Below are 27,736 nucleotides of genomic sequence, written 5' to 3'. Positions count from 1 at the left end.
AGTCGGATTGCTGGATCACATGGTAATTCTATTTAAAAATTTTTGAGGAACCACCATCCTATTTTCCATAGTGGCTGCAGCATTTTCCATTCCCACGAACAGTGTTCAAGGGTTCCAATTTCTCCACATTCTCTCCAACGCTTGTTATCTTTTGTTTTTTTGGTAACAGTCAACTATTTGATAGTAAGTCAACTTTTGATAGTAAGTTATAAAAATTTAGAGGCTTTCTTATGTTCTCTCTGTTATTTAAAAAAGGTGAAGTAGGAACACTAACTGTGCTATTGGAGCTGTGTATTCAACAAACATTTATTGAGCACTTATGTTGTGTCAGACATTATATCAGGCACAGGAAATGGAAAGTGAGTAAGACTGACCTCACCCTTAATAAACGTACAACTCATTGTTTATGCTTCACTTGCAGACTAGCATAATGTTCAAAGTATTCACTGATATTTTTAGGCAGCACACTATCTTAAGAAATACATAATCAACTAACATTTTTCAATTTTTGACACATCTCAAAATAGCTTTTAAATCATTTCATGGTTTCATTTTCAGGACGTTTGTAATCCGTGGTAGGTCAATTTGCTTGTTGAAGAATGGAACTTAAGGAAATACAAATCAAAGGATTCAGCTGTCATATTAGCAAGCTGGCTTCAACCCATGTCATGCCCTCAGACCACAGCCATGAGCCTAGCCAACCAACTAAAGTAGGCAGGACCCTAGTTATAGGGAAATTAGATGAGAACGGACGTACAGAACAGCAAAAACTCATAACTGTTGGTAGAAAATTCCCCAAAGCCCCTGACTTCTTGAAAGGAATTCATTTCTGCACCTGAAGAAATGCATAATTTGTATCTACACCTTTCAATTTTCTGAGAATATAGATGGCCCCAAGAATATTGCTACCTTTTACTGTCCTGAGAACAGAAAACATAAACCAGTTTCACGTGCTGAGTAACTTTCAGGCAATCAGCTCCAAGAAGATAATAGCACTCCTTAACTGTAGGGATTCAGAAAACCTTCAAAGAAACTACAAGCTCCAACTGAGTATCACAGTGGAGAGTTTATCAAAAGCATGAAAGAACTCCAGTTGCCTCGCTGACCATCTTTTGTTAGCTGACATAATTTACAAGTGAATTATGGATCCAGTCTCTTCGAAGATTCAAGTTAACATTTTTGTGTGGTAAGAACACCTAATATGAGATCTAACCCCTTAGCAAAATTTTCAGTGTACAGTACAGTATGGCTAGCTACAGGTACAGTGTTGTACAGCAGATCTAGAACTTATTCACCTCGCAAAACTGAAATTTTATACCCACTGAACAGCAGTTCCTCATCTCCTTCTCCCCTCAGGCCCCTGTTTCTGTTTCTGAGTTTCTATGAATTTGACTATTTTAGATACCTCATCTAAGTGACATTATGCAGTATGTGTCCTTTTGTGACTGGCTCATTTCACTTAACATAATGTCCTCCAAGTTCATCTAGGTTGTCACATATGGCAGGATTTCCTTATTTTTCAAGGCTGAATAATATTCTACTGTATGTATATACCACATTTTCTTTATCCATTCATCTGTCAATGGACATTTAGGTTGTTTCCATATCTCGGCTATTGTGAATAATGCTGCAGTAATCATGGAAGTTCAAATATCTCTGTAAGACCCGGATTTCAATTAATTGGGGTATATACCCAGAAGTCGGATTGCTGGATCACATGGTAATTCTATTTAAAAATTTTTGAGGAACCACCATCCTATTTTCCATAGTGGCTGCAGCATTTTCCATTCCCACGAACAGTGTTCAAGGGTTCCAATTTCTCCACATTCTCTCCAACGCTTGTTATCTTTTGTTTTTTTGGTAACAGTCAACTATTTGATAGTAAGTCAACTTTTGATAGTAAGTTATAAAAATTTAGAGGCTTTCTTATGTTCTCTCTGTTATTTAAAAAAGGTGAAGTAGGAACACTAACTGTGCTATTGGAGCTGTGTATTCAACAAACATTTATTGAGCACTTATGTTGTGTCAGACATTATATCAGGCACAGGAAATGGAAAGTGAGTAAGACTGACCTCACCCTTAAGAAGCTAAATGTCTTTAGACCCCTGCATTGCAATAGTATGAAGTATGATGTGTATGTGGAACGCAGTGGCTTTATCTCTCCCAGAGAGGACACTAATAAGTGACTGCAGTATGGTTTGTTATGTGCTAAGCTAGGGGAATGCACATGGGCCTATGCACAGAAACCATACTGGAGACAGGGGGTGGAGGGTGGCCAGGGAATACCGCTCAGAGAAAGTAACGCTGGAGCTGCGATTTGAAGGCTCTGTGGAGCAGGCTAAACAAGCCATGAAGATGGAAAGCAAAATATCGCCTGCGTTATGATGAAGCTGATTAGAGTCACAGATTTGGTTTGTAGTCAAGTGAGCCTGTTGACACTCTCTGCCCCCCACCCCATCCCACCCCGTTCTGGGCACTGCCCGTGCTCCAGGGGGAATTTGGGGTCTGCAGAACAGAACTACTACCTCACACTGGAGAGCAGAGGGAAGAAAAGGCTCAGAATCCCCCATCCTTAGCAGTAACTCCACCCAATTAAGAAATGTGGACCAACGGCTTTCAAATACCAGTTAGGAAACAGGAAGAGGAAGGGGTGGGGTGATAAGCCAAGTAGAGAATCTCTCCAAGTGAAAATAAGAAGGGTAGAAACTAAATGCTCCTCTCTACCACCGCCATCATCTCTCACTTAGATTACTGTATTAGTGTCTTAACTAGTCTCCCTCCTTTCACTATAATCCGTGCTCCACACAGTAGCTCAAATAATATTTTTTATTGTGGTAAAATACACATAATGCTATCTGTCACATAATGAATTGTGTCCCCCCAGAATTTATACGTTGAAACTCTAACCCCTAATGTGGCTGTATGTGGAGTGAGGGGGTAATTAAGGTTAAATGAGGTCATAAGGGTGGGAACCTAATCTTATAGGATTAGCGTCCTTATAAGAGGAAACACCAGAGAGCAGCCTGTTCACCCTCTCTCCAAGCACAGGGCATAAAGGCCATGCGAGCTCACAGTAGCAAGGCAGCCATCTGCAACTCAAGGGGAGAGCACCAGACATCAACCCTGTTGGAACCTTGATTTTAAATTTCCCAGCCTCCAGAATCATGAGAAAATGAATTTCTGTTGTTTAAACCACCCAGTCTGTGGTGTTCTGATATGGCAGCCCAAGCTAACACACACAGCGTAAAACTTAGCACTTTAACCATTTTAAAGTATGCAATTCAGTGGCATTAAGTGCATTCTCAATGTTGTACAACCATCACCACTGTCTACTTCCAGAATCTTTTCATCACCCCCAAAAGGAAATCCTGCACCCATTAAATAATCGCTCCCCATTTCCCACACTCTCCAGCCCCAGCAATAACTAATCTGCTTTCTGTCTCTAGGGACTTGCTGATTCTGAATATTCATATCCATGGAATCAAACAACATGTGGGGAGCGCTCATTATTCAGGGTGGCTGAGGGCAGGAGGGGACGACAACACTCAGGTCTGAGCCTTGAATAACAATCCTGGGGGAGCTCTTCACCAGAACAGAGGGGAGAGGAAGGGAAAGAAGCAAGAGATTTGGGTTTTGGTAAAGTCGAGCCTGAGTTTCTCTGAGGGAAAAAGTTAGCAGACATTTCAATATTTCAATATATGGATCTTGCATCCAGTAAAAAAAAAAAAAAAAGGACTGGGGGAGACAGGCTTTAATTTTTAAGTTAAAAAGCCATGGGTTTTCATGAAACCACCCAGTGAAATTCCAAAACACGGGATGAGCCTGGGAATCATTGACATTTAAGAGGCAATTATCGAAGAGGACTTTGAAGATACTAAGGGGTTTCTAGTAATGTATGTCAGAAAAAATCTGGAAGATTCTGGTATGACAGGGTCCGGACGCCTCGGCCCAGGGCCTTTGCTGAGTTTGGTTTTAATTTGTACCTCGAGTATCCAATTCTATGTCTAAAACTTAGTGAGTTCATTATTCTAGGGGAGCAGCAAACGTATGTTCTCTGCAGATGCCTTTCCAGTAGAGAGAAGGCTTTCCTCCAACCGCTACCACTTGCCAGGACTTGGAACCTAAAATGCTCATTTCCTTCCCAGTGTCACCAGAAAACTGGGAAAAACAGGGCAGAAGTACTAATTTTCCTCCACTCACTCCTGAATGTGTCTCCCACACAAGAGGAGGCTGAGCCCAGTATTCTAGAATAGGAATAACATTTTCCAGATAATATAAACACGGACTATATAAAGTAATTACTCATTAGTTATTATCCCCATTTTTCATCTTAAGTTTTAAAGAATTTAAAAAAAGAAACGAGGGCCCACTAAGATGACTATATATGGGACCAAGTGCTCTCTTGACTAAACTGATATACTAAGTACAGAACACACACATTTTATTTATTAGGATACCAGCCATAGAGCCCAGCAGTGAAGCAGGTGGAAACGCTCAGGGACATGGCCAAGGCGTCTGTGATAGATTAAATTTTAGCATTAGTGCTTCGCTTTAAACCTTCTGAGTGACTAAACCCAGGCCAGGCATCCAGCCATCTAAATCTAGAGCTCCCTGTACGTTTCCCCAGGGTTTCCACACACTCCGTTCTCATCTGAAATGTTTTTATAGTGATGATAAACCCACTCCAAACAGAAAAGCCCTAAAACACATGGTCTCCGATGTGTTTCTATTATAACTATGCATCCTGGCTCTTCTGATCGTTTGCAAATGTTGTGAAAAATGTGAAGGTACATCTAGATAGAATCTGAGGGCAATTAACCCTACCAAGTAAAATACCATTCGACTGAAGATTAGGTCTTTGATTTTCCAAGACACGTTTAGGCAGGAATTTCTAGGATCCTTATAACAGCAATAACAGGCTACAGTGAGTGAGGGCAACTCCAACTTTCTGAGGAGCCCTTTTCCACTGGGATTTGTGACGCCACCTTGGTCCCCAGGGAAAATGACCTGCTGGCTCTTCGAAGACCTCAAACTATGGCACCAAACAGTCTGTAGAGGTTGTTAGAAGTGCTCTGGGGTCAATAAACCTTAGCAAATGTGCACTGAGGCAACATGAAATAGCAGAAGAATCAGGAAGTGGCAGAAAGGGGCAGATCTAGGTTTGAATCCAGCTCTGCCACTTACCAGGTATAAGATCTCGGGCAGGTTCCTTATCCTCTCACAGGCCCTGTATCCTAGGAAGGTAATATCTACTCTGCAGGATTGTCTTAAGAATTAGAAATAACTAGCCTGTTAAATGCTTAGCACAATGCCTGACACCCCATAGTAGTTCTCCTGATCAAGATCACTTTAGCAGAATCAGAAACAGGTAAGTAGTCCACAAAGAAAGAAGCATCTTTCTCAACCTGCCAGTGGCAGGAAGCAACCTGCCTTTACTCAGCTTGAAGTTCACCCAGAAGACAATCTAGTAAGGATAGAAATGCCCCAGATAAGCTGTTTCAATGCGAAAACATGTTAAAATCTCCCCTACTCCAGTAAACTCTCTCTCTCTCTCTCTCTCTCTCTCTCTCTGATCCTGCAATTTGCAAAGGCACTAGCACCAAAATGGCAGCCATCAGCAGTAACAGAGGAGACACCCCTCTTTGCTGCACATTCTACAAGGCCTCAGTTTATGTTTCCAGCATACTGATGAGTCCCTTGATTGTTATTAGTTAATTCAGTAAAAACGGTGGGAAAAAGTGACACTTCAGAGGGGAATACCAAATGAACTTGAGCTGAACCGTCGCATTGTCCCAAGGAGTGTGACGACGTGGGAATGAAACAATATAGGCTCCTGACAGCACTGACGGCAGACACAAAGCATGGAATTCAGTGTGGCTAATTCCCCAGAAGGCATTTCACAAGGGTCCAAATCCTCCAAAGCATGAAAATCACACAGGATTTTACCAAAGAGGAAGTTGGGCACAATGCATGGAAGGGCTTGGGAGCTCTGGCTGGCTGCCCGGGCCCCTGGAAAAGTTGGTTTGTGCAGCCAAACCAGCAAGGACATGCAAACACAGCAACAGCAAGGTAGAGTTGGGGAAGCTGCAACTGTAAACAGCGGGCATAACAGCGACTGTCAATGAAGGTGCTTCTTGGCAGGACAATTGTAGAAGGAAGAATTGAGAAGGAGGAATGAGCTTCTCCCACCCAACCAACTCCAATCAAGACCAAAACCTGTTTCAACCTATCAGTAATTACTTACCACCTCCTCAGGGCCCAGCACTGGATGGTAGTTATGGTAAATTCCAAAGAAATAAGACCCCTTACCTGGAGGAGCCTATTGTCTGGTTGGAAACGCAAAAACAGCTCTCATGAAAAAGTCATCCTTGTAAGATTATGTGCCTCTCAAAATACTGGAGAACAGCTAAATTCAAACTTGAGATATATTGACAAGAAATAAGAGTTAAGTAGAGAAAAAGTGTGATGTAGATACTGGTGGCCAATCGAGTCTTCCCAGAAAATGTGGAAAGATAGTGGGATGCGATAGACAAAAGAGAACATTCCAGAAAGGATGAACTACACATATAAAGACACAGTATAAGAAATTATAATCCTATGTGTTGATTTGAATTACTTTTTCTTATGTGTGGTCCACAGACCACCCACAATGGATTTTGGCCCCAGCAACTGAATTCAGATCTCTGGAGAGTGGAGCCCAGCAATCTGCATCTCTAATAAGCGCCTAGGCTCTCCTAATGCACATCAAAATTCAGAACCACCGGCTAAGGGATCTCAGACTTAAACAAACACATACTCCTCCTGTAAAGACAGAAAGGAAGGGAAGTAAGGAAGGAAGAAGAGATGAAGGTAGGAAGGGAGGGAGGGAGAAAAACATTTTTAACTATAGAAAAGAGCTTGGGAAGGGGAGTCAGAGCCCACCATGCAGGCGCCACAGTGACTGTGTGTGATCAGGAGACCAAGTCTGAACAGCATCCATGGCTTGCGTCAAATGATAAAAGGCCTTCGTTAACAGACTTTGGCTCTGTCCTAGGGGCAGGGAAGTGCTATTGTAGGTTCCTATCCAAGAGAAAGACAGGATTTCAATCTGGCAGTAGACCATGAGGTAGAAAGAGAAGGAGAGATTTTTTTGGCAAGAAGGCAGTCTCAGAACACTTGCCACTGTCAGAAGGTGAAGCCGCTGAGTGCCTGAAAGAGGCAGGGAGAATTTTAGATGAAGAGAACTAGGTAGTCTATTTTATTGCTATAACACACCTCAATTTAGGGGAAGTCCATCCACCCTCAGAAGAAAAGGGTCTGTCCTCTTCAAGACCTCTACTTCCACCTCTCGTGTCAAAGCTGCTTCCTCCACATTCCACATGGTTCTCCAGCATATACTTTTCTCTGACTTCAGCAATATTGCTAAGCTTCCCATCTTTTAAAAAAAAAGTTCTTTCTCTTGACCTGCACCACCCCCCAGCTGACTATCCTCCGTCTCCCCTTTCCTTTCATTATCAAATTCCTTAAAAAGATAGTCCATCTTCACCTGTCCTCCCACTGTTCTTCAAACCACAGCGGTCTGCTTCTGTCCTCACCATTTTTAAATTTTTTTTCGTTTTTATTTTATATTGGAGTATAATTGATTAACAGTGCTGTGTTATAGCTTCAGGGGTAGAGCACAGTGATTCACTGTTCTCAGACCTAGAACGCCTCAATTACCAAATCTAATAGGCACTCTGACAACTTTGATTTCACCTCCCGGTAATATTTGCCTTCTCTCCTTGAATTCTTCTCCTCATTTGTCTTCCATGCCACCACGTTCACAGCTTCTTTTAAACACTTTGTAAGAGGAAGAGCATCTTCTTCTCCTGTGATCCTCCTATTCTCCTGCCCGTTAAATGCCCCCGTTTCTGCTGTTCCTCAGAGCGTAATCATTAATCATCTTCTTTTGTTGCCTTGATCATCTAATCTCCTTGGGTGATTTCATCCTGTTACTATTGCTATGTCACAAATTATTTTAAAATTTAGAAGCTTAAAGCAACCATTTTATTATGTTCACAGATTGTGCAGGCCAACAGCTTGGAAAGGGTACTTTCCAAGGACTTTCCAAGTCCTCCAGCAGCTTGGAGGACTCTCCTCAGCTGACGATGTCTGAAGCCTGAGCTGAGGGGACTTGGAAGCTTGAGTGACTTAAGGGCTGGGGACTGGAAGGAGGAATCTTTACTCACATGTCTGGGGTCTGGTTTGTGGCTACGAATAGTAGTACCGACATGTGACCTCTCCATGCACTTGGGCTTCCTTACAGCATGGAACCTCAGACCTCTTACATGGCAGCTGAGGGCTTCAGGCACAAGTATTACAATCAACAAGGCAGCAGTTAGATCACCCTTTCTGACCTAGCCTCAGAAGTCACACAATGTTGCTTCAACCACATTTTACTGGTAACATGAGTCACATACAACTACCCAAGTTCAAAAGGAGGGAACATCAACTCCACCTCTCAAAATGAGGACTGTCAAAGAAACTGCAACCAATTTGTTTTTTAAAAAAACCTCTAGCACTCATAGATACAGATTCTACTATAGTTCCAAACTACTCAGGTTGAGATCTCTAGATTAATATATCTAATTGCTCTAAACTTATATCTCCAATTGCTTACTACACTACTACCACTAATAATGGCAAAGGATTATACACACATAGCATGTGCCAGACACAGTTCCGAGAATTCTGTACTTATTAACTCATATAAACCTCACAATAACTCTAGGAGGCAAGTACTATTACTATCATCATTTTAACAAAAATGTTAATCTTGCCTAAGCTCACATAACAAGTACAATGGAACTAAGATACCACTCAGGCAGTCTGACTCCAAAGTGTAGTCTGATAACCAGTACACTAAACAGCACACATACTCTACAGGTATTTCAAACCCAGCATGACAAAAACTGTGCTTCGATCCACCACTCCCTCATTAAAACAAAAATGCCTTTCTGTCCTTCTTATATATTTTCTCCTTGTTAATAATTCCACCATTCATGTAACACGAAACGAAGCCTGGGAGCCATTGCCTAGCCTCTCCCTAACCCCCCATGTGAGAACTGTCCCCAGACTGTGTCAATGAACCTACTTAAGGTCCTCATAGCTGCCACACTTCTTTATCCCCGCTACCCAAATCGACGTCTTCCCCTGGATTATTGCCGTTAAATTTTAACTGGATTCCTTGCTTCCTATCTCCTGCAATTGTGATTCATCCTCCCACCTCCCAGAATGATGATAATAAAATGCAAAATTGATGATTATACATGTTGCTTAAAACTCTTCCAAAGCTCCCAATAGAATAAAGTCAAAATGCTAGTGTAACAAACAAAATTCCCTCTGATCTGGCTTCTGACTGCTATGACCCTGGCCTCCTGTTCCTACCTAATGGGCTAAACTCTGTCCATACCAATCACTTACTATTTCCTAATTTGCCACCTGTTTCTTGCCTCCCTGCCACCGCACATCCTCTACAGCACCTTCTGCCTTGAACATCTTCCTTCCTGTTCCCTTTCCAATCCCCAGTCACCTGGAAGACTCTTACCCCTCAAGACCCAGCATCCCTTCATGGATACTTTCCTCAAGGAGAGTTGATTACTTACTCTTGTCGCATCACTGTACAAAATCCTGTCCCAGCCTCAACACATAATGTGATCACGTTTTACATCTCCATCTCCTTTATTTTATTACTGGCTCCTAGAGGACAGAAAGTTCATCTTATCTTTGCATTCCCAGTGCCTGGTATGTCACAGATGTTCAATAAATGTTTGTTGAATGAAGAAATAAAAGAAGTCACAATACATAGTGATATTTGATATATAAGAAATAAAGGAGAGGGAAAATTTACAACATCTATCCTAGAAACCTGGAACAGGAGTGGAAAAATGAACAGAAACAAGAAAATTAAAAGGCATGGAGGCCAGGAATTCAGTTTGAGGTGATTAAAGAAAAGGATGCATTTGGTTTTTCACAGGTTGAACTGTATTTGTACCAGGAGGTGGTTAGAAAAACAGGATCAGAAAATAAATGAAAGTTCAAGGTTAAGATTATAGAATTGAGGATTAAAATAGATGAGATGATTTCCATGCTCTCTGCAAAGCCTTACGAACTCATCAGGTATTATATTAATATTGTAATATTATAATTGTAATATTGTAAATATAATATTGTAAAATATAATATTGTAATATTATATTAATATTGTACAGGTGTTGCTTATATCTACATGATGCCAAAACGACCAGTAAAAAGACAGAAAATAAAACAAAAATGACAAAAAAATAAAAACATACGATCAACTTGTTATATAAGCCAGCTCATGAGATAAGGTATAAACAACTGATTGTTACAATTACACAATACTAAATAACTTATCTGATTTTTTTTCCTGAATCGACCTCTGTGTGTGTGTGTGTGTGTATGTGTGTGTGTGTGTGTGTGTCTACCATGCAGACACAGCCAGTGACTGACAGAGGAAATGTGCTTTGTGACAATATAGCCAGCCCAAATAGGCAAAAATCAACAAGAATATATGATTACTTCCTTGATAACCCAACATAGGTGGGGCACTGGAAAATGTTTGGGACTAGAAAACACCTATCCCCCTGGGACTTTTATATAATCTACCACAGTGGACAAAGTAGTTCCAATCCAGGTTTTGTGATTTACACTATCACCAGGCTAGTCCACTTTGCTTACAGCTTCCTAAATATCCCTTCTCTATCAGTCTTAAAACCACATCGAAACAGACTATGCTGTTAATAAAGCGTGTTGCAGCTCTGCTCTCCTGGACTGACACAGCCCTATCATACTGGGCATGAAGTCCATGACTCTCATTCTTGGGCTTTTAAAGCACTTCATACTCTTATTCCTCATCCCTCCCCCTCTCCTTGGGAATCAGAACATCCTGGAGTACAACACCAGAAATACCTGATTCTACACTGAGCCAAGATAGGACCCTCCCCAGACTCTCCTGGTCTTCAGACCTATACCAGGCACACATTGGAGTCAGGCAGACCTGGGTTTGTGATCACAATTGTATCACTTATTAGCTGCGTGATTCTATGCAAGTAACTCAACTTCTAAGAAATTACTTCTTTACCAAAAAAAAAAAAAAAAAGGGAATAATAATAGCAATCTGATGGTCTTGCCATGAGGATGAAGACGACACGGGTAAAGCAATCACCACTGCCCTGGACCATGAAGATGCTCAGTGAATACCCACCCTCCCTCCTTTCCCTCCATGCAGTTCCATCCTGTTTGGGGCTGCTCTTGTACCGTCAACACAGGACAGTCTCAACTCCTCGGTTTCTGTTAATACTTGACACCCACTTGTCAAAAACAGGTTTAGAGACTGAATTTGAGGGAGGTGACAATTACTCCAATCAAAATTAAACTATACTTTGAGTATACTGACAAATTGTCTTCTCATATATACTTTTAGATGGCTCATTGGATAGGGTACCTTTGCATGACATTTTCACTTTTAGATTTCTTCATTTTTAAAAAATAAAATTTTAATATGTTTGTATTCACATATATTACATATACCCACAAATATATATGACTATATGTACTTAATTGCAGAAATGCTTAATATTTACTGAGCACTCATGCTGTGCCAGGCACTGTGCAGAGATAGCTCATTTAATTCTCAGAGCGACCCTACCAGAGAAGTACCATTATTACCCCTATTTTACAGATGAGGAAACTGAGGCTTAAGAATGTTAAGTAATTTAACCACACAGCTAGTAAGTAAACATTAGCACAGTCACAATTGCTAAATAACCAACTGCATTCCTGATGCTTGTGTTTTATTTTAATTGAAAGTATAGAGGCCATGGTTTAACTGCTTTTTTTTTTTTTTCTGATGGAGATAGACTTTTTAAAAAAAATTTTATTGGAGTATGGCTGCCTTACAATGTTGTGTTAGCCTCCAACGCACAACAAAATGAGTCAGTCATGCACATACAGATATCCCCTCCCTTTTGGACTTCCCTCCCATTTAGGTTACTGCAGTGCATTAGGTAGAGTTCCCTGTGCTAACTTCGAATGAAGCTCACTGCTGAGCTCCAAGCAGAAGATAAACAGGACAGGCATTACTTTGAGAGAGTGATGGGTCAATCTTTGAGACCACCTAGAGGGGTGGGATAGGGAGGATGGGAGGGAGACGCAAGAGGGAGGAGATATGGGGGGATATATGCATAGCTGATACACTTGGTTATAAAGCAGAAACTAACACACCATTGTAAAGCAATTATACTCCAATAAAGATGTTAAAAAGAGAGAGAGTGGTGGGAGATGTAACCCGAAGCCTCCTTCAGCGTCCGCCCGAGAGGTCTGGGAGGCTGCGCCGGCCCGGTGCGCGTCTGTAAACTCCCGCGGGTCTGGCGCGTCTCTTTCTTCCAAAGTTGGAGCTCTCCTTGGTGGGAGGAGGGGGGGAGGAGGGGAGGCCAGTGACGTCACTCGGGAGCGGGGATAAAGCTTCCCGGCCGCGGTCCGGCGAGGACACTGCCCCGGGAGCAGAGTGGGCTGTTCCGCTCGGGGACACTCGTTGCGCCCCCGCCCCAGAAAGGCCGTGCCAGGAGGCACCATGCCCCAAAACGTGGTCCTGCCGGGCCCTGCACCCTGGGGCTTCAGACTCTCGGGGGGCATAGACTTCAACCAGCCCTTGATCATCACCAGGGTAGGTGTTTTCCGTTCTTCTGCTGCAAGTCGGGGACTCTGGCGTGCCGTGGGCCCCCCTGGAGAGAAGAGTGGCCAGCGAGGCACTGGGGTGCGCTGGGTGGGGCCTCGGCTTCGGGTTCACGGTTCGAGGGAGGGCAGCACCTTGGCAAACTAGGTCTGGAGGATGCAGAGCAGCTTAGAGAATTAATCCAGTCAGGTCCAATGGTCTCTGTCTGCAACCTGTTGGCCTCCAGCAACTTTCCGAGGAGAGAAGAACGGACGGCGTGGTTTCCCTGTGCTCAGAGAAGGCGAGGCTGCGAGGTGGGCTGCCTTCTCGCCCTCCCCTCCGGGTCTCCTTTCAATAACAAATGAGATGGGGTCCAGAGAAGGAGAGACAGTGGTGGCTGTTTGTTGGAGAGAGACAGGCAACTGAGCGCTTTCCCTGTCTGGAGGAAAACTTCAGCAGGGCGCTGTTCGCAGGGCAAGACCTCGGCTGGCCGAGTTGGAGGCGCTCATATCAGCCCAGACAGGGACAATGTCACTAATCTGTATTCCTAGGTTTCCAAGCATTTTGAATAAATATTTTCCAAAGCTGGAACTTGGCTTAGAAATCATCATCTACAACTCAAACTACAAAGAAAATGTGTCAGATAGTTTCATTTACCTGATGGAGAACCATCCTCAGCCTAATAACTCTGAATACTTGACCATCAAAGTCAAGCTTTCCTTAATATTCTCTAAAGTATTGTCTAATTAAGAAAAAAGAAAATGGATACTTCAGGATCTGTCGTCAGTAAATGTCTAGTTGGTCTAGTTGACCTTTTTTCCAACATGTGTTTGTCTTAACAGAAAATTATTATTATTTCAATGATCACATATAAAGCCTATTAAACCTAATTTTAAAACATAAACTTTCAGAATATTTATACCTTTACTATGCTTTATTTTGTTCCTTACTGCTTAAACTATATTTTATAAATGTATACCTTATAATCTGATATCCTCACATAGGCTTTGAACAAGGTAATACTTTTAAAATTCTGTTCTACTTACGAGTTCTAAGAATGAATGGCTTTTAAAAATATCTCAAAACATGTATCCATGGAACAGATGCATACCATGGAACATTTCAAGCTTTGTTTTACATTTTTTGAAAACATATAAACATATCTGACATGTGTTTTCATATGAGACATGAAAACTTAACATACCCCAAAAATGTTCCTAAGTAAATTAGGCAGAACATGGTTCAGTGACCTGAGCCAAGCAATGCCTTTTATGGATTTACCAAAGGAAACAGTTTGCATTATCTCTACGAAGAAATATTTTTAAAGTTTCTGAAGTATAGTGTTCATTTGTTTATATTAAATGAAATAAGCTCTTGCATCCTTACAAAGGATAAACCGTATTTATATTAAACCTTAAAGGAATAATTTTGTCACAGAAATCCTGTCAGTGATTTATAAAAGAAATATCTCACTATTACTGTGGAACATGTCAATATGATTAATCTTATGTTTGAAATGTTGAGTTGTTGACATTATAAACAGTGTTTATTTCAAAGCAGAACTTAACATTTTGCAGTTGACTGCAGGAGCTATCGGTAAATATATTCGATCTGATGACAGTTATTGTTTGGGAAGCCAATTCCGTTTGAATTTTTAACTCATAACTAATTTGTATCACTCATATTGACACTTGGTTCAATAACAGTGCACGAACACATCTGATAATTTCATTTGACTACGGCTTTTCTCTTTAATTTAACTCAAGGAGAGCGGGTGAACTAAACTCTTTTGTATTCCAAGTGTACCCAAAGCCATTCACATAAATAGATTCTTGTTGAATAAATGAAAACACGTTCATGTGAACTTTTTTGCCTTAGTGAACACCTAATTGAGAGTATTTCCACTGAAATTATAAGAATACTAAAACTCATTTGGAAAAAAGACTAAAAAATATTACACAAACATAACTATCAGTGTTGTAATTAGGTAGTAGAATAATTCTATTAATATTTTTATACTGTGTTAAAAGGTAGTGAATGAGACTGTGTGTGTGTTAGTATACTCTGTTGCCTGCTATGCACTCTTCTAAGCCCTATATATGCACTCACTTAGATCTCACACGAATCCTATCAGAGTAGTAGCAGTAATATCCCTTTCTGCAGATGAAAAGAGTGGGGCTTCAAGAGATTCATTAACCTGTCGATGACCACAAGCAGCAGGGCAGAATTTGACGCAGGTCGACCTGCCTCCAAAGCCTGCATCCTGAAGCCCACACACGTGAAAGATGCTGCTTATTGTACAGATATTTCCAAACAGGCGTTTTGTGCCATGCAACTCATCCCCTGGTCCTACTGATGCTACATCTTTCAGATCTACCACTTTCCTTTTTTTCTACCGCTGTCCCCAGGCAAGGTTTCCTAATTTCACACCTAGCTGTTGTCTCCCCTCTCCAATTCACCCTGCATATTCTTACCAGCCATCTTTGAGATGGTTGCTCGTTGCTCCTATCTTCCCCATTCTTAAAAATCCTCAGTGGCACCCACAGTTTATAGAGAATAAAATGTGTGGTCTGTAGCATGAAATTCATGGCTTTCACCCTCTCTCCCAGCTCAAGTTTTCAAGTTCATTTCCTCTCTCCTTTCCTCCTCTCACTCCATAAATAGGTAGTGGTGCCCATACTCTGGACCACTTATGATTTCTGTAACATGGCGTTGCCCCTGCTATCATTTTTCTCCAGAATTCTCTTCCCCACCCACTCCACTGTCCTCTGTGCCTGTGGAAACCCATTCAAATACCGCTTCTCCAGCCTTCTTCGAGCAGTCATCATTTCATCCATTTAATTACTGTAGCTCTTGACCTACAACCTCTCCTTATAACATGCCTTGTACCACAGATGGTTGAGAACATCTGTATCCCACAGATGGAATGCTCCCCCCTCAGGGCAACAACTGGCAAATATGGGGGCTGTTCAGTGCCAAGTACAGTGTCTAGTACCTCATACAGGTCACAGAATACAAATAGACATAATATGAGTGAATAAATTGTTCACTTTTGACATAAATTTATTTTCATAATAGGTGCAAACTGTGTCCTCAGAATATTCCACAATAAAGAAAAAGGAGAACTGTTTTATTGTTAATTGATTTGTCTGTTTTACATAAGTTCTTAAGCATACAAAGAATGAAAATGCCAATGCCTGCACTTGACACCACAAAAAGTCCCATGAATGAGATATAGTCCTCGAGTCAACTGAATCAATTTTTGTCCTACAAGCAACGCCCTCCCCTCCCTTCCTCACACTCTACAAAAACAGATTATAGAAATGCTCCTTAGACCGTGGTCCTCTGCTCCACCCTCTGCTGGGGGCAGGATTTACAAAGTAATTCCCTCCATCAGCTGAAATTATAATTCACAAAATTAGGACAAAGGGTCCCCACCCTACAATTGTTTACCATCCAATTAATCAGCTGGGTGAAACTTTGCATCATAAAAAACGTGAGAAGTAAGGTAAATCAAACACCAGACAATCCCGAAAACTTTTTTGAGCCATTGGTTGTGACACGATTTGTAGGAAAGCAGTTTCTAGGCAAGGGTGTGCTCTACTTCGTGCAATATGAATTTAAGTTCCAGTTGTTCAGCCTGCAGCAGGGCGTTGCCACTGCAAACACCATATACAACTGGCCTAGGCATTCCACAGAATAAAGTTTAAGGTTCACATCTCTAAGCCAGCAGCTGGTTTTCTTCTGGCAAGAAGGTTCTAAGGAGTCTCTCTCTTTCTTAAACGTTTGGACCACCCAGAAGGTGGATCTACTATCACAGCCAAGTTACAGATGGTTTGTTTTCATAAATGGTCCCATTTGGAATAAAGCACAAGCTTCTTTTGTGTACACGATGTAAAACTACTGTATACATCTCATGCCACCATGTCCCTTCCCACTCAGTTCCTCTTCCCTCCTTTCTATACAGACCACACCCAGGATCAAGATCACTGTTAACCGAGAATGCTATGTATGGACTTGGGTGCCAACATAGAAAATGTTAGTGTATTCTTAAGTTTTGTAGGCTTTAACACTGAATAGTACTTTAATATAAATTATATTTGAAATTTGAACTTTTAGAAAGAAATGTTTACAGTTGAATACAGTCTTTTTCCAGGTAGCCCTCGGTATCCTTGAGGGATTGGTTCCAGGATGCCCACTCCTCTATGCCCCCAACCCCCCCCCCAATGATACCAAAACCCCAGGATGCTCAAGTCTCTTATATAAAATGGTATTTGCATATAACCTAGGTACATCCTCCCCTATACTTTAAATCATCTCTAGATTATTTCTAATACCTAACGCAATGTAAATGCTATGTAAATAGTTGCCAACATGTGGCAAATTCAAGTTTTGCTTTTTGGAACTCCCTGGAATTTTTTTTCAAATATTTTCCACCCTCGGTTGGTTGAATCCTGGATGCGGAACCCACGGATTCAGAGGGGTGACTGTACTTACTTGTGTTTTGACAAAGACGTGTCTGCACGGGAGCACTGGTTCATCTGTTCCCAACATTCATACATCCCACAAGTACCTACTAAGTGCAGAAGGTATTTTATGTGGAAGGCACTGTGCGGGATACAGTCATCACTTAATGGGTTTCTACTCCCCTGAGAAGTTCATGTTATCAGCAGAAGAGACATGAACACAAACTACCATGATACAACTTGTCCAGGATTCCATGAAAAAAGTATGGCCAAAGAGATGGGCGGAGTCAGGGGAGAGAGAGTACCTGCAGGGGTGGCATTTTGGGATAGTGGAGGAGCTTGAGCTATAGAGTTAGACAGACCCACGAGGAATTTCAAATTTTCACTGGATGTGTGACCCTAAGCAAGTTTCTTATACTTTCTAAGCAACAGTTTTCTCATCTTAAAAGATACCAATACCAACAGTATAACACCACCATAATAGTTCTCACCTGTGGCTGCACATGAGCCTCACCCAGATAAGCTGAACATACCCATGCCCAGGCGCTACTTGCAGAGATACTGATTGGACTAGAAATGTAGACTGCAGCCAGGTGCTGGAGGGCTTTGGATGCCAGGTGAGGTACTGAAGTTTATTTGTAGGCCATGGAGAACAACTGAATAATGGGATTTCTTATTATTTAGATCCAGGCCCCACAGGACAGCCCTTCCGTATATACTTGTCTTTCTCCATAACTATTTCAACCATTTTTATTCTTAATATAGAAATCCCACCAGGGCGATATTCTGGACTTCCCTCATGTTTCCCACAGTTAATAGGACATTGATAGATGCTTTACCTGTGATTTAAGTTAGTTTTTTCCAAATAAACCCAAGTAATAGGTTGATGTGAAAAAGAAATCATCTTAAGGGACTTGTTAAAAACACAAATTCCCTAGTTCCTCTGCTACAGCTTCTGTTTCGTGATTCCAGGCATCTGGATTGGACTAGAATCTTTATGTTAAGCAAAGATGCTCGGTGATCCTTCTAATCAGACGAGTTAGAAAAGATGTGCTAAGTGATTGACAGCAGTACTACTTCCCATGATCTCTCGAATGCTTTTGACATTTGAGACCCTAATGAAACTAAAAAATGAAGAATCCACTGAAAAACTCTTTGCCTCATTTTAGCTCTCTCTCCTCATCATTTGGGAAAATGTTAAAAATAAACTGTGAGCAATAATATAAAGTAATATAAATAAACTACAAAGAAATAATATAAAGTCATGCTGGAAAATAATACATTCTTATGATTAAACAGATAGTTTAACTTACAAAAACCAGGCCAGTTTAGTGGCCATTTGCTGATCACTACCCTAGCTGAACTTGAGAACTAAGAAGTGAAGGATCGTGTTTTCTCCTTGTCTCTCATCCATTTCTCTACAGATTCTTTTCTTTCCTATCAAATCCTAATGTGGAGGGCCCAGGACATCACCGCCAGGTTGAACGCAAAGTCAGAAGTTGGTTCTGGCACCACTATCGACCACTTTTCCTATTTAGCTAATGAAACCGCTGGTGACATAGCTGTTCAACTGCAACCACCTTAGTGAGAAGCCACAGGTTCTCTGAAAAAGAGAAGCAGTCTTCTTTCTCCGGACTGTCTTAGAGTTGTAATGGTGAGAGTTATTAGAAAGAGCTTTGCAAATGTAATACTTTGCATAAATATAAAATAGTTATTAACTTCCATATTAACGTTGTTAATAACATTTAGTAATATACAGTATCTAAGTTCAGCACCCCAGATATCTCCGTTTAAAATTTATATAGACAGATACATACAACCCTACCTTCCACTCATCTGAACCAGAGCTAAGAAATAATGTTAGGCTCTTCTAAACCTAGATCGAGTATTATATATAAAGCAAATTAAAGTATATTAGAAAAGCTAGGTGAGGCTTTAAAAGCAAACACATTGAGCCATGCTTTCTCATGTTTTAACTCAAAGAAAAGCATTTTGGTCTTAGAAGTTTAAAAATAGATGGTACTGATTTTGATGAACTATAGCTAGAGAAAATTAAAAGTTTGAGGTTATTTTTAGCACTACAAGTCACACTGGGGATGGAAACTTTTATTCTTCTAACAGTTCTGAGTGTGGGAGAATTTCTAAATGGAAAAACATTTACGAAATGCCTCCTAAAAGCTGAGATATAATGATCTCCAGTTGTCCTCACCCAGCCCCCATCATCTGTCCCTTCTGGAAATTATCATGATTGCTACAGTGAGGTGATCACAGATATGAAATGAGTAAAATAAACACTTTAGTGATGAGACTGAAGATCTAGGACCCATGAGAATTTGTCATTTTAGCAATTTTATTCCTTTACATGAATCTTGGATCTCTCTTAGAGCCACTTAAATCGAATTGATGACTAGATTAAGCAAAGAGACGAAAAATGAATTAATGACTGATCCTCAAGTTAAACATTAGGAACGATCTAGTTTATTCCTGGAGCAGTTTGAGGTTTAAGTCAAGTTCTACATCTTATTCTGATCTAAACAGTGGGAACTTGCAAAAGGAACAATGACAGGTTGACATTAATAGCCATAATCTTTGGGTATATAAGGACTAGTTACTTTTGTTTCACAAGTTCTGAGTTAAATGTCCATTTCATTCAGTTTTCAAGTAATTATTCATCAATTCCAAACACTGAGTATACACTGTGAAGCATTAGGAATATACATAATATTATCGATATCCTCAAGAACTTCCAGTTGGGAAAACAGACACTACACAAGTAAATAAACAAACATGAAAGTACAAACTGTCTTCATAAAAGAAGACAATAGGGTGTAACAGTGGGGAGGGGGCTGGAGAAACTACGTCAGATGTCTGGGGAGGTCTCTCTGAGAACATGACGTTTAAGCCTAAACCAAAAGGAGGAGAAGAAGCAACCGGGTGAAGGGTCAGGGGAAGCATTTCAGGAGCAAGTTAACAGTGTGCACAAAGCCCAGAAGAGGGTGCAAGCTTGGCCTACTTGAGGAATTAAAAGGAAATCGGGGCTTCCCTGGTGGCGCAGTTGTTTAAAAGGAAATCGGACTAGCTGTAGAGCAGTGGATTGGGAGCGGCGGGGGAGTGAGAATGGTGTGAGATGATGTTAGAGAAGCAGGCAGGGTGAGGCCAGGTGAGGACTATTAGGCAGTTGTAAATAGTTCGGATTTACCCAGAAAAACTGGGAGTAGGTATAGCCATCAGAACAATCATCGCCTTTAACTGTATACTCAACATGTTTTTGTTGAAATAATTTGAAATATCTGAAATAATTTCAGATATGCCACTTTCTAAACATTTAACAACCATATTTTTCTCATATCATTTCCCCCCATATCGTTTCTCATATCATTCCCCACCTCCCCTCCAAAAAAGAAACCCACGTGGATTTCTGGTAGATGGCATAAGGTTAGATCTTGCGTTTTTTTTCTTTTACCTAGTTTGACAAACTCTTAAAAAACAGAACATGTGATGTGTTTTTAGGCCATTTACATATAATGTAATTATTGGTATGGTTTAATTCAAAGCTACCATCTTGTTAGTTGTTTTCTATTTGTTCCACCTGTTCTTCATTCATGGAGGAGAGACTGTGAGTAGATACAAACTTCTCTTGTATCTGTGGTTCCCACGGGTTCTAGACTCTAAATGCTTAACTCATACTTGGCCTTTAGCAATTTGTTCATAATTTTAGCTAAACTCTTCTTAACAACTAGTACATTTGGCCCCATCTTCCTCCATGCTCTGGTACAGGTGAGCCCATGCTTGTCTTTCCTCGGAGACTCCCGTCTTTCCTTAGATTCCAAGCTAGTTGGTTGCCCTGCAACTTCGGCTCTCTGAAGAGTCCACGAAAAGTCATAATTTTGCATATTATCTGGCTGCTTCTTGTTAATACAAGAGTGATTCTCTTTCCAGCTTTCTATATCCCAGGCGCATTATAGGGATGCTAAAGTAGTTTCAGTTCAAATATTAAGGCTCCCCAGATGTAGTAAAGTTCTATTCCCAAATAGAGAGTTCTGGGTGACAAAAAATCCTAAGAAACAAATGATTTTCTTTAAAGCAAAGAAAATATGATCCAAACAGGGAGTTATGGAAGATGTTTTAAAAGAGAATCAGAGATGTCATGATGGAGGAAATGTGGTTAGTAAGAAACAAAATTATTTCACATAATGGGAAAATAGAGGTAGCACAACTGATCAATCAAGAGTTACTTTAAGTGAGATTTAATATGTCCTGCCCAGTGAAACATTTAAAATGTTACCAAGGTGAAATATAAACGTTGGGCACAAAACTCAAGATGCCACAGGGTGTTGATTTTAAACGTGCGATGATCTCTTCCAGATTACTCCAGGAAGCAAGGCGGCAGCTGCCAACCTGTGTCCCGGAGATGTCATCCTGGCTATTGATGGCTTCGGTACTGAGTCCATGACTCATGCTGATGCACAGGACAGGATTAAAGCAGCAGCACACCAGCTGTGTCTCAAAATTGACAGGTGCTCTTTAATTAATGGTGTTAAAATTCGATCTGTTTTGTGGAAGAACCTGAACCAGAAGTATAAATGATTTCATCTTCCCAGTGAGAAGGAGTGTCACAGGACGCAGAATTTTGACTGGCTTTTTTTTTAATGTATCAGCCACTTTGGTCTGTTCTTCACTGAAGTCAGTCAATCTAGTAGCTGTTAACAAAGGATTTCTAAAAAGAATCCTCTGGAATGTCAGAGTAATGAAAGAGGCTAAAATAACTTTTTTCCTGTACTAACGCAGTTAGTTGACCATGAAAATAGAACCATTTAAGGTATTGGCCACATAAACACCGAACAGCATGTCCAGTTATACTGCTGTTCTAAACACGGTAGAGAACATGGAGTGGAATTTAGAGATGCTCCTAAAAGAATCTCGTGCTTGCCAAGATGTGATCATGTTAAAATCTGGTTGCTAATATCCTGTATGCTATTGGCTGTTTTGTACTGAACTCAGCCCAGAAGAATCCCACAAGGTATGAGAGGGTACATGTACATGAAGGTTTTAGACAATGAGACATTTCTGACCAAAAACAACATTAGGAAATTGATCTATTGCCATCAGACTCGTGATCTGAAACTGAATTGTGAAAATAATGATTTGTTATAGTGGCTGTTAGCATGTGTGTTTATCCTCTTGCCGTTGTATTCACAATTTTCCCTGCTGTGGTCCAAAGGTACAATCAGTCAGCCAATCTGCCATTTCACGAGGTGAAATTGACTCTTTCCCTATCTATGCATAACCTGTGTTCCTGTCAAGCACATAGTCCCGTAGGAGCCACATGATCCCAAGTAGATACATGAGAAGCGTTGGGCAAAGCACATTTCCTTGATGCCAACAGCAGATCCACCTGACAACTCATTCACTGCCTCCTGTGGTGCCCCAGGTAGGACAGGAAGGAAGTTGAGGAGATCTAGGGATCCAGTTTGTCCTGTGGTCATCTGCAGGGTGTGCCTCCAGAATCTCCCTGTCCTGTACTGCTTCCCACAAGCACTGGAGACCCACTTTCTCCAGACACTGTACAATGTCCTCGCCTTAGTTCAGGTTGCTACAATCAAATCCCATAGGCTGGGTGGCTTAAGCAACAAACATTTACTTCTCATAGTTATGGAGGCTGGAAGTCCAAGGTCAGGGAGCCAGCATGGTTGGGTTCTCGGTGAGAGCCCGCTTCCCGGTCACGTCCTCACATGGCCTTCTTTGGTGCATTCACACAGAGAGGGAAGAGATCTCATGCCTCTTCTTTTCATAAGGTCATTAATCCCACCATGAGAGCCCTACTCTAATGATTTAATCTAACCCTAATTACCTCCCAAAGGCCATCACACTGGGGATTAGGATTTCAACATTTGAACCTGGGGTGTGGGGCGAGGACACAAACATTCAGTCCATAGCGGTCCTCCAAGCAATTTTGATCCATTCAAGTCTTCCCAGAAGTACACTAAAAACATAAGACTAATTCAATAAGACAATACAGGATAATGAGCAAGGAATATTGCTTTTGCTCAAAGTATCAAGGGTTTGTTAGTATTTTCAGAAACATAGGAAATTAAAGTATACTAAAACTGGAAGTACCATTAGAATTTGGGGTTTACAAACGTTGTTTTATTTACAGGGCGGAAACTCGCTTATGGTCTCCACAGGTAACTGAAGATGGAAAGGCTCATCCTTTCAAAATCAACTTAGAATCAGAACCACAGGTATGAATTTTGGAGTAAATAATGTTCACATTACATTTCCTTTTAAATGATGTGGATACCTTCCAAGAGGGAAAAGTGGCAAATATTAAAAAAACTGGAATAAGCCACCTGATGAAGTGGTTGTCTTTACTCTCCGAGATTAATTTATATTATCTGTGTCTTCTTACATCAAGAAAGAAAGAGAAGTATGCCTAGGCAAACACCTTGTTAAAAGACAAATATGTTCTCCTCAGGAAAAAGTCAGCTGTATCTATGTATAGTCCACTTACTTTTTCATTTTTTATGATGGACATCTGCCAAATGACCATGAGGTAATCCAAGAAATTTAAGATGTTAACACAAAGCAAAACAAAAACAGGGTCAACCATTTGAAACAGGTGTCTCTAATCTAATAGTTACTGTGAACTTCAATTCCTCAAGGTCTTCACCCAGCTCTTATGTTACATCCTTCTTTGATTATCAGTTCTGGCATTCTATAATTAAGTTTACTCAAGGAGAAGAGTTTTGCATTATGTAATCATGATGATATGCTGCCTGGGCTGCTGAATTACAAAAGATAAAGGATTTTCCCTTCAGGCAACTCTATATAATGAGCTAAATTAATCTAATAATCTGATGCTTGTCCATGTCTACTTTCAAAACCTTCAAAAAACTGCAATTAGACCAACCCTCGATTGTGCTATATGGGAAATGTAATCAAGAAAAGGATTTTAGAACCTGTGCTTGGTCAGCAGCTCCCCAAGTTTAATGAGACAGAGATATATAAATCGAATATCCCTTTTTAAACAAGTATCCCTACTAAACTGATTAGATATTCCCAAAGTGTAGTTTTTCTATACATCTAATGAAAACGAACTGAAAGTATATTTATAATCTATGCTTCAGCAAGATTTCCCCTTTCAGGACCATCAACTCCTGAATTTGTCCTTCAAGTTTTCCATTTGCACCCATAAGCCCCCATTCATTTCACTCTTGGTAAAAACATGGAGAGTCCATATGTACATGTGTCTCATAGAGCTTCTAAAGATTTAAATAAAATAATATAGAAAAAGAACTTGGCACAGTGAAGTGCTCTCAGAGATGTTCACTTAAGTGGGTGCTCTCATTGTCGTTGGGCATGGCACCCCTCCCAGCAGCCTGTGATCAGAAGGCCTCCTGGCCTTTCTTGACAGTGAGATAGATGGCGGCACAGAGCTTCCTGGAGACCAGTAATGTCTTCCTCATCACTATCCAAGGGTCATTACAAATTACTTTGGATCAAAACCTCATTTTCAGTTAAAATAAATACCTCACCCCAACCCCAGGAGAAAAAAACATACTAAGTAGTTTAACTTTTAGAGGGAATGAGTTTGTTAGATCCTTGTCCTAGACTTTTGATTGGAGGGAAGGTAGAGCCTGAGCCTAAAAATCACTAAAAGCAAAAGGAGGAGAAAACAGGCCCCAAAGGGAGTGAGCAGGATATATGGAATATTCATGAAGGCAGAACCGCTGTGTCTGTTCTCCTTGCTCTGAGTTCCCCAGGCATGGCACACAGCAGGTGCTCACTAAATAGCTGACAAGTGAATGAAAGGAACTGGAGGCCCTAAAGATAAACTTCATTTGAACACCGCAGTCCTGGGAACCAACTCTCAGACTGGTGTTCTACTGCCACCCCCAGGGGCTGCACACGAGGCAAAGAAATCACGAAAGCTGAGGGGGATATTTAGGTCAGGTAAGAGTGCCGCTCTTCAGGGTAGGTGAGTAAAAGGTAAAATGGACGAGACAGGTAATCAATGTGGTGAGAAGCGCTCTGCATGCTGATGGTGCTTACCCCAACATCCAAGGTGGGTGGGCGAATAATGTCTCTAATCGACATCTTCCTGATAGAAGAAAGACTGCAGGAAGAATAAGAACAAAGTTCTCCAGGCAGAGCTGTCACCTGTAGACAGCCCTTGGCAGGAATGCCCAAGTCTACCTGCCTCCTGCAACCCTCATCAACTCATCATTTAAGAGGCAACACACGAGAAAGAGATCACGTGGTGCTTTAAAAGACAGAAAAGGGAAATTTAAGGCTCACGTATACGCATATATTGACCTCCCCAATCTCTCATCATCACTAGGACAAACCTCACAGAATTCTGAGTTTCCTTTTTCCATACAGAGCAGTGGTCCCCAACCTTTTTGGCACCAGGGACCAGTTTCGTGGAAGACAATTTTTCCACGGACGGCGGGGCCGGGGTGGGGATGCTTCAGGCGGTAATGCGAGCGATAGGCAGCGGCAGACGAAGCTTCGCTCACACATCCGCCGCTCACCTCCTGCTGTGCGGCCCAGTTCCTAACAGGTACTGGTCGGCGGCCTGGGGACTGGGGACCCCTGATATAGAGTACACATCCAAAATTGTACTGCACCCTTTTTCACATTTCCATTCACAATTTCTCCTAATTTTTGAAACCCGGTTTCATCAATACGAGATGCTAAGATATGGGACCAACTACACATATTTGACAAAAGTACCACATCTCCAGTGATCCCTGATCATGCTGCAGCACCCACTCTGGCATGTGGGTGACTCAGCAAGTATGTATTTTATTCAGCACGGGGTGAGCTTAGAGCATGCATGATTGGAGCCTGTGTTTTGCTAACATCTCTCCAGAATTGGAGTTTTCAAGGCAATTGTCTGAGCTTTGCTCTAGAAGAGGCCCCTTTTGCAGATCTAGGAGTATTAATTTATGACTATGGTTATTCTGAGAATTAATTTTAAAAGATAATCCAGATTTTAAATACTCTGGCCTCTTGTCAATCATTTATTAGCCCATGTGTCCTGAATTTTGGGGTCAGACAGTATGGATATTTATGATACTGCAAAGGGGGAAAAGATAAAGAATGAGATAGGTTTAAAAAATAAAAAGGTGAAAATTGGGTTAAGGGCTACAGAAGTCAGTCAGATGGAGCTTTTGAACATTCCATTAGTTTGAGTCATGACTAATTTCTTACTTGCACCCTCTCCAAGAGGTGGGTGTTTGAAGGGCTCAGAGATAAGGACCATTTCAGTTCTTCCCCTAAAGGACCAAAATATTCCTACCCCTATGAACCTCAGGCCAGATTTATGCATGACCAGTTCACATGACTTGGCACTTCAGGACATTCCCCACAAAATATAGCTGAATTTCAGCATAACCTCTCCTATCTGAAAATCCTATAGCACAAACTAGAACAAAATGCACTGATAAATATCAAACGGTGAATGTAACTTGTAGGCTGAGATTGGAGAAAGGCTAAACTGTGGTTATGTATGTATTTTTTTTTTTTTTTAATTAATACAAAGCTATGCAAAGAGATGTCTTTTCTTTCTACAAATAAAGCAACCCCTTCTGGACAACAAAGGTGTGTCAGTCTGAAAAACAAATACCGTTGAATGTTTAAAATGCCATCGTATATGAGGGGATTCCCTGGCACTCCAGTGGTTAGGACTCCGTGCTCTCACAGCCAAGGGCCCGGGTTCAATCCCTGGTCGGGAAACTAGGACCCCACAAGCCACGTGGTGCGGCCAAAAAAATAAATAAATAAAATAAAGTAAAATAAAATGCTGTCTTATATGAATAGTAAAATGCTGTTGAGCAATACAATATTTGAGCTCTTGTTTCTCAACCCAAGTCAAACTTCTATTGTAAGTTATCCGACCTTTGCTATTGGACTTAAATACTATTTTTCATTTTAAAAGCAATATATAGTCATTGGGGAAAAAAAAAAACCATTACATCCTACCATCCGAGTACAGCCACAAATAATAAAATGTTAGTGTATTTTTTCCATTTTTTTCCCCCTAGGAATAGGTTTAGGCTTTGGGAACTTTTTCTGACACAGTTATAGGATAATGATATAAAATTTTAATATCTAGATTTTTCCATGTTTCCGTGCTATTATTAAATAGCTAAATTTTGGTTTTATGAATTTAGACTCGAATCTTAGGCTTAAAAGAAACTTTAGAGGTTGTTTAGATCAACCCCTGGCCATTGGATAAACTCCTTCCAGACAGTCCTGAACACGGACTATGAGCAGGTGCATTTTTCTATACAATGCATTGCTCTAGAGAAAAGGTATGTGCTAGAGTTCTCTGTCCTTCTTCAAAGCTTATATTCTCGAATAAAACATTACCCTCATCTTTGTTTAATATTCGCTGAACAATTCAAAATTATAATGCAGTTACCACAAGGCAGGAAAGATGCTTTTCAGAAATAAAAATGCTGTTCTCTAAATGAGAAAGGATTGCATCCTTTCCATAAAAGATTTGATAATAAAGACATACTATATGCACAATCAAGTGGGGTATGGGTTGAAATTGTCATATTTTCAT

At 40.9% G+C, this 27,736-nt stretch overlaps 1 protein-coding gene across 2 annotated transcripts in view; it reads left to right on the top strand.

Moving 5' to 3' along the window:
• Positions 1-12,566: 12,566 nt before the first annotated feature.
• Positions 12,567-27,736, top strand: part of PDLIM3 (PDZ and LIM domain 3) — a 30,575-nt gene continuing 15,405 nt past the window's right edge. For both annotated transcript variants that reach the window (XM_024759962.1, XM_024759963.1), the window contains exons 1-3: positions 12,567-12,706; positions 21,526-21,677; positions 23,318-23,402. In XM_024759962.1, coding sequence (XP_024615730.1) covers positions 12,614-12,706; positions 21,526-21,677; positions 23,318-23,402 — 330 coding nt within the window. In that variant the 5' untranslated portion in view covers positions 12,567-12,613. The remainder of the gene's footprint in view (positions 12,707-21,525; positions 21,678-23,317; positions 23,403-27,736) is intronic.

Source organism: Neophocaena asiaeorientalis, unplaced genomic scaffold, assembly GCF_003031525.2.
Source record: "Neophocaena asiaeorientalis asiaeorientalis breed wild unplaced genomic scaffold, Neophocaena_asiaeorientalis_V1.1 scaffold521, whole genome shotgun sequence".
In the NCBI taxonomy this organism is placed as follows: Eukaryota; Metazoa; Chordata; class Mammalia; order Artiodactyla; family Phocoenidae; genus Neophocaena; species Neophocaena asiaeorientalis.
The sequence above is the reverse complement of the archived record's forward strand: the minus strand, read 5'-3'. Positions and strand labels throughout refer to the sequence as shown.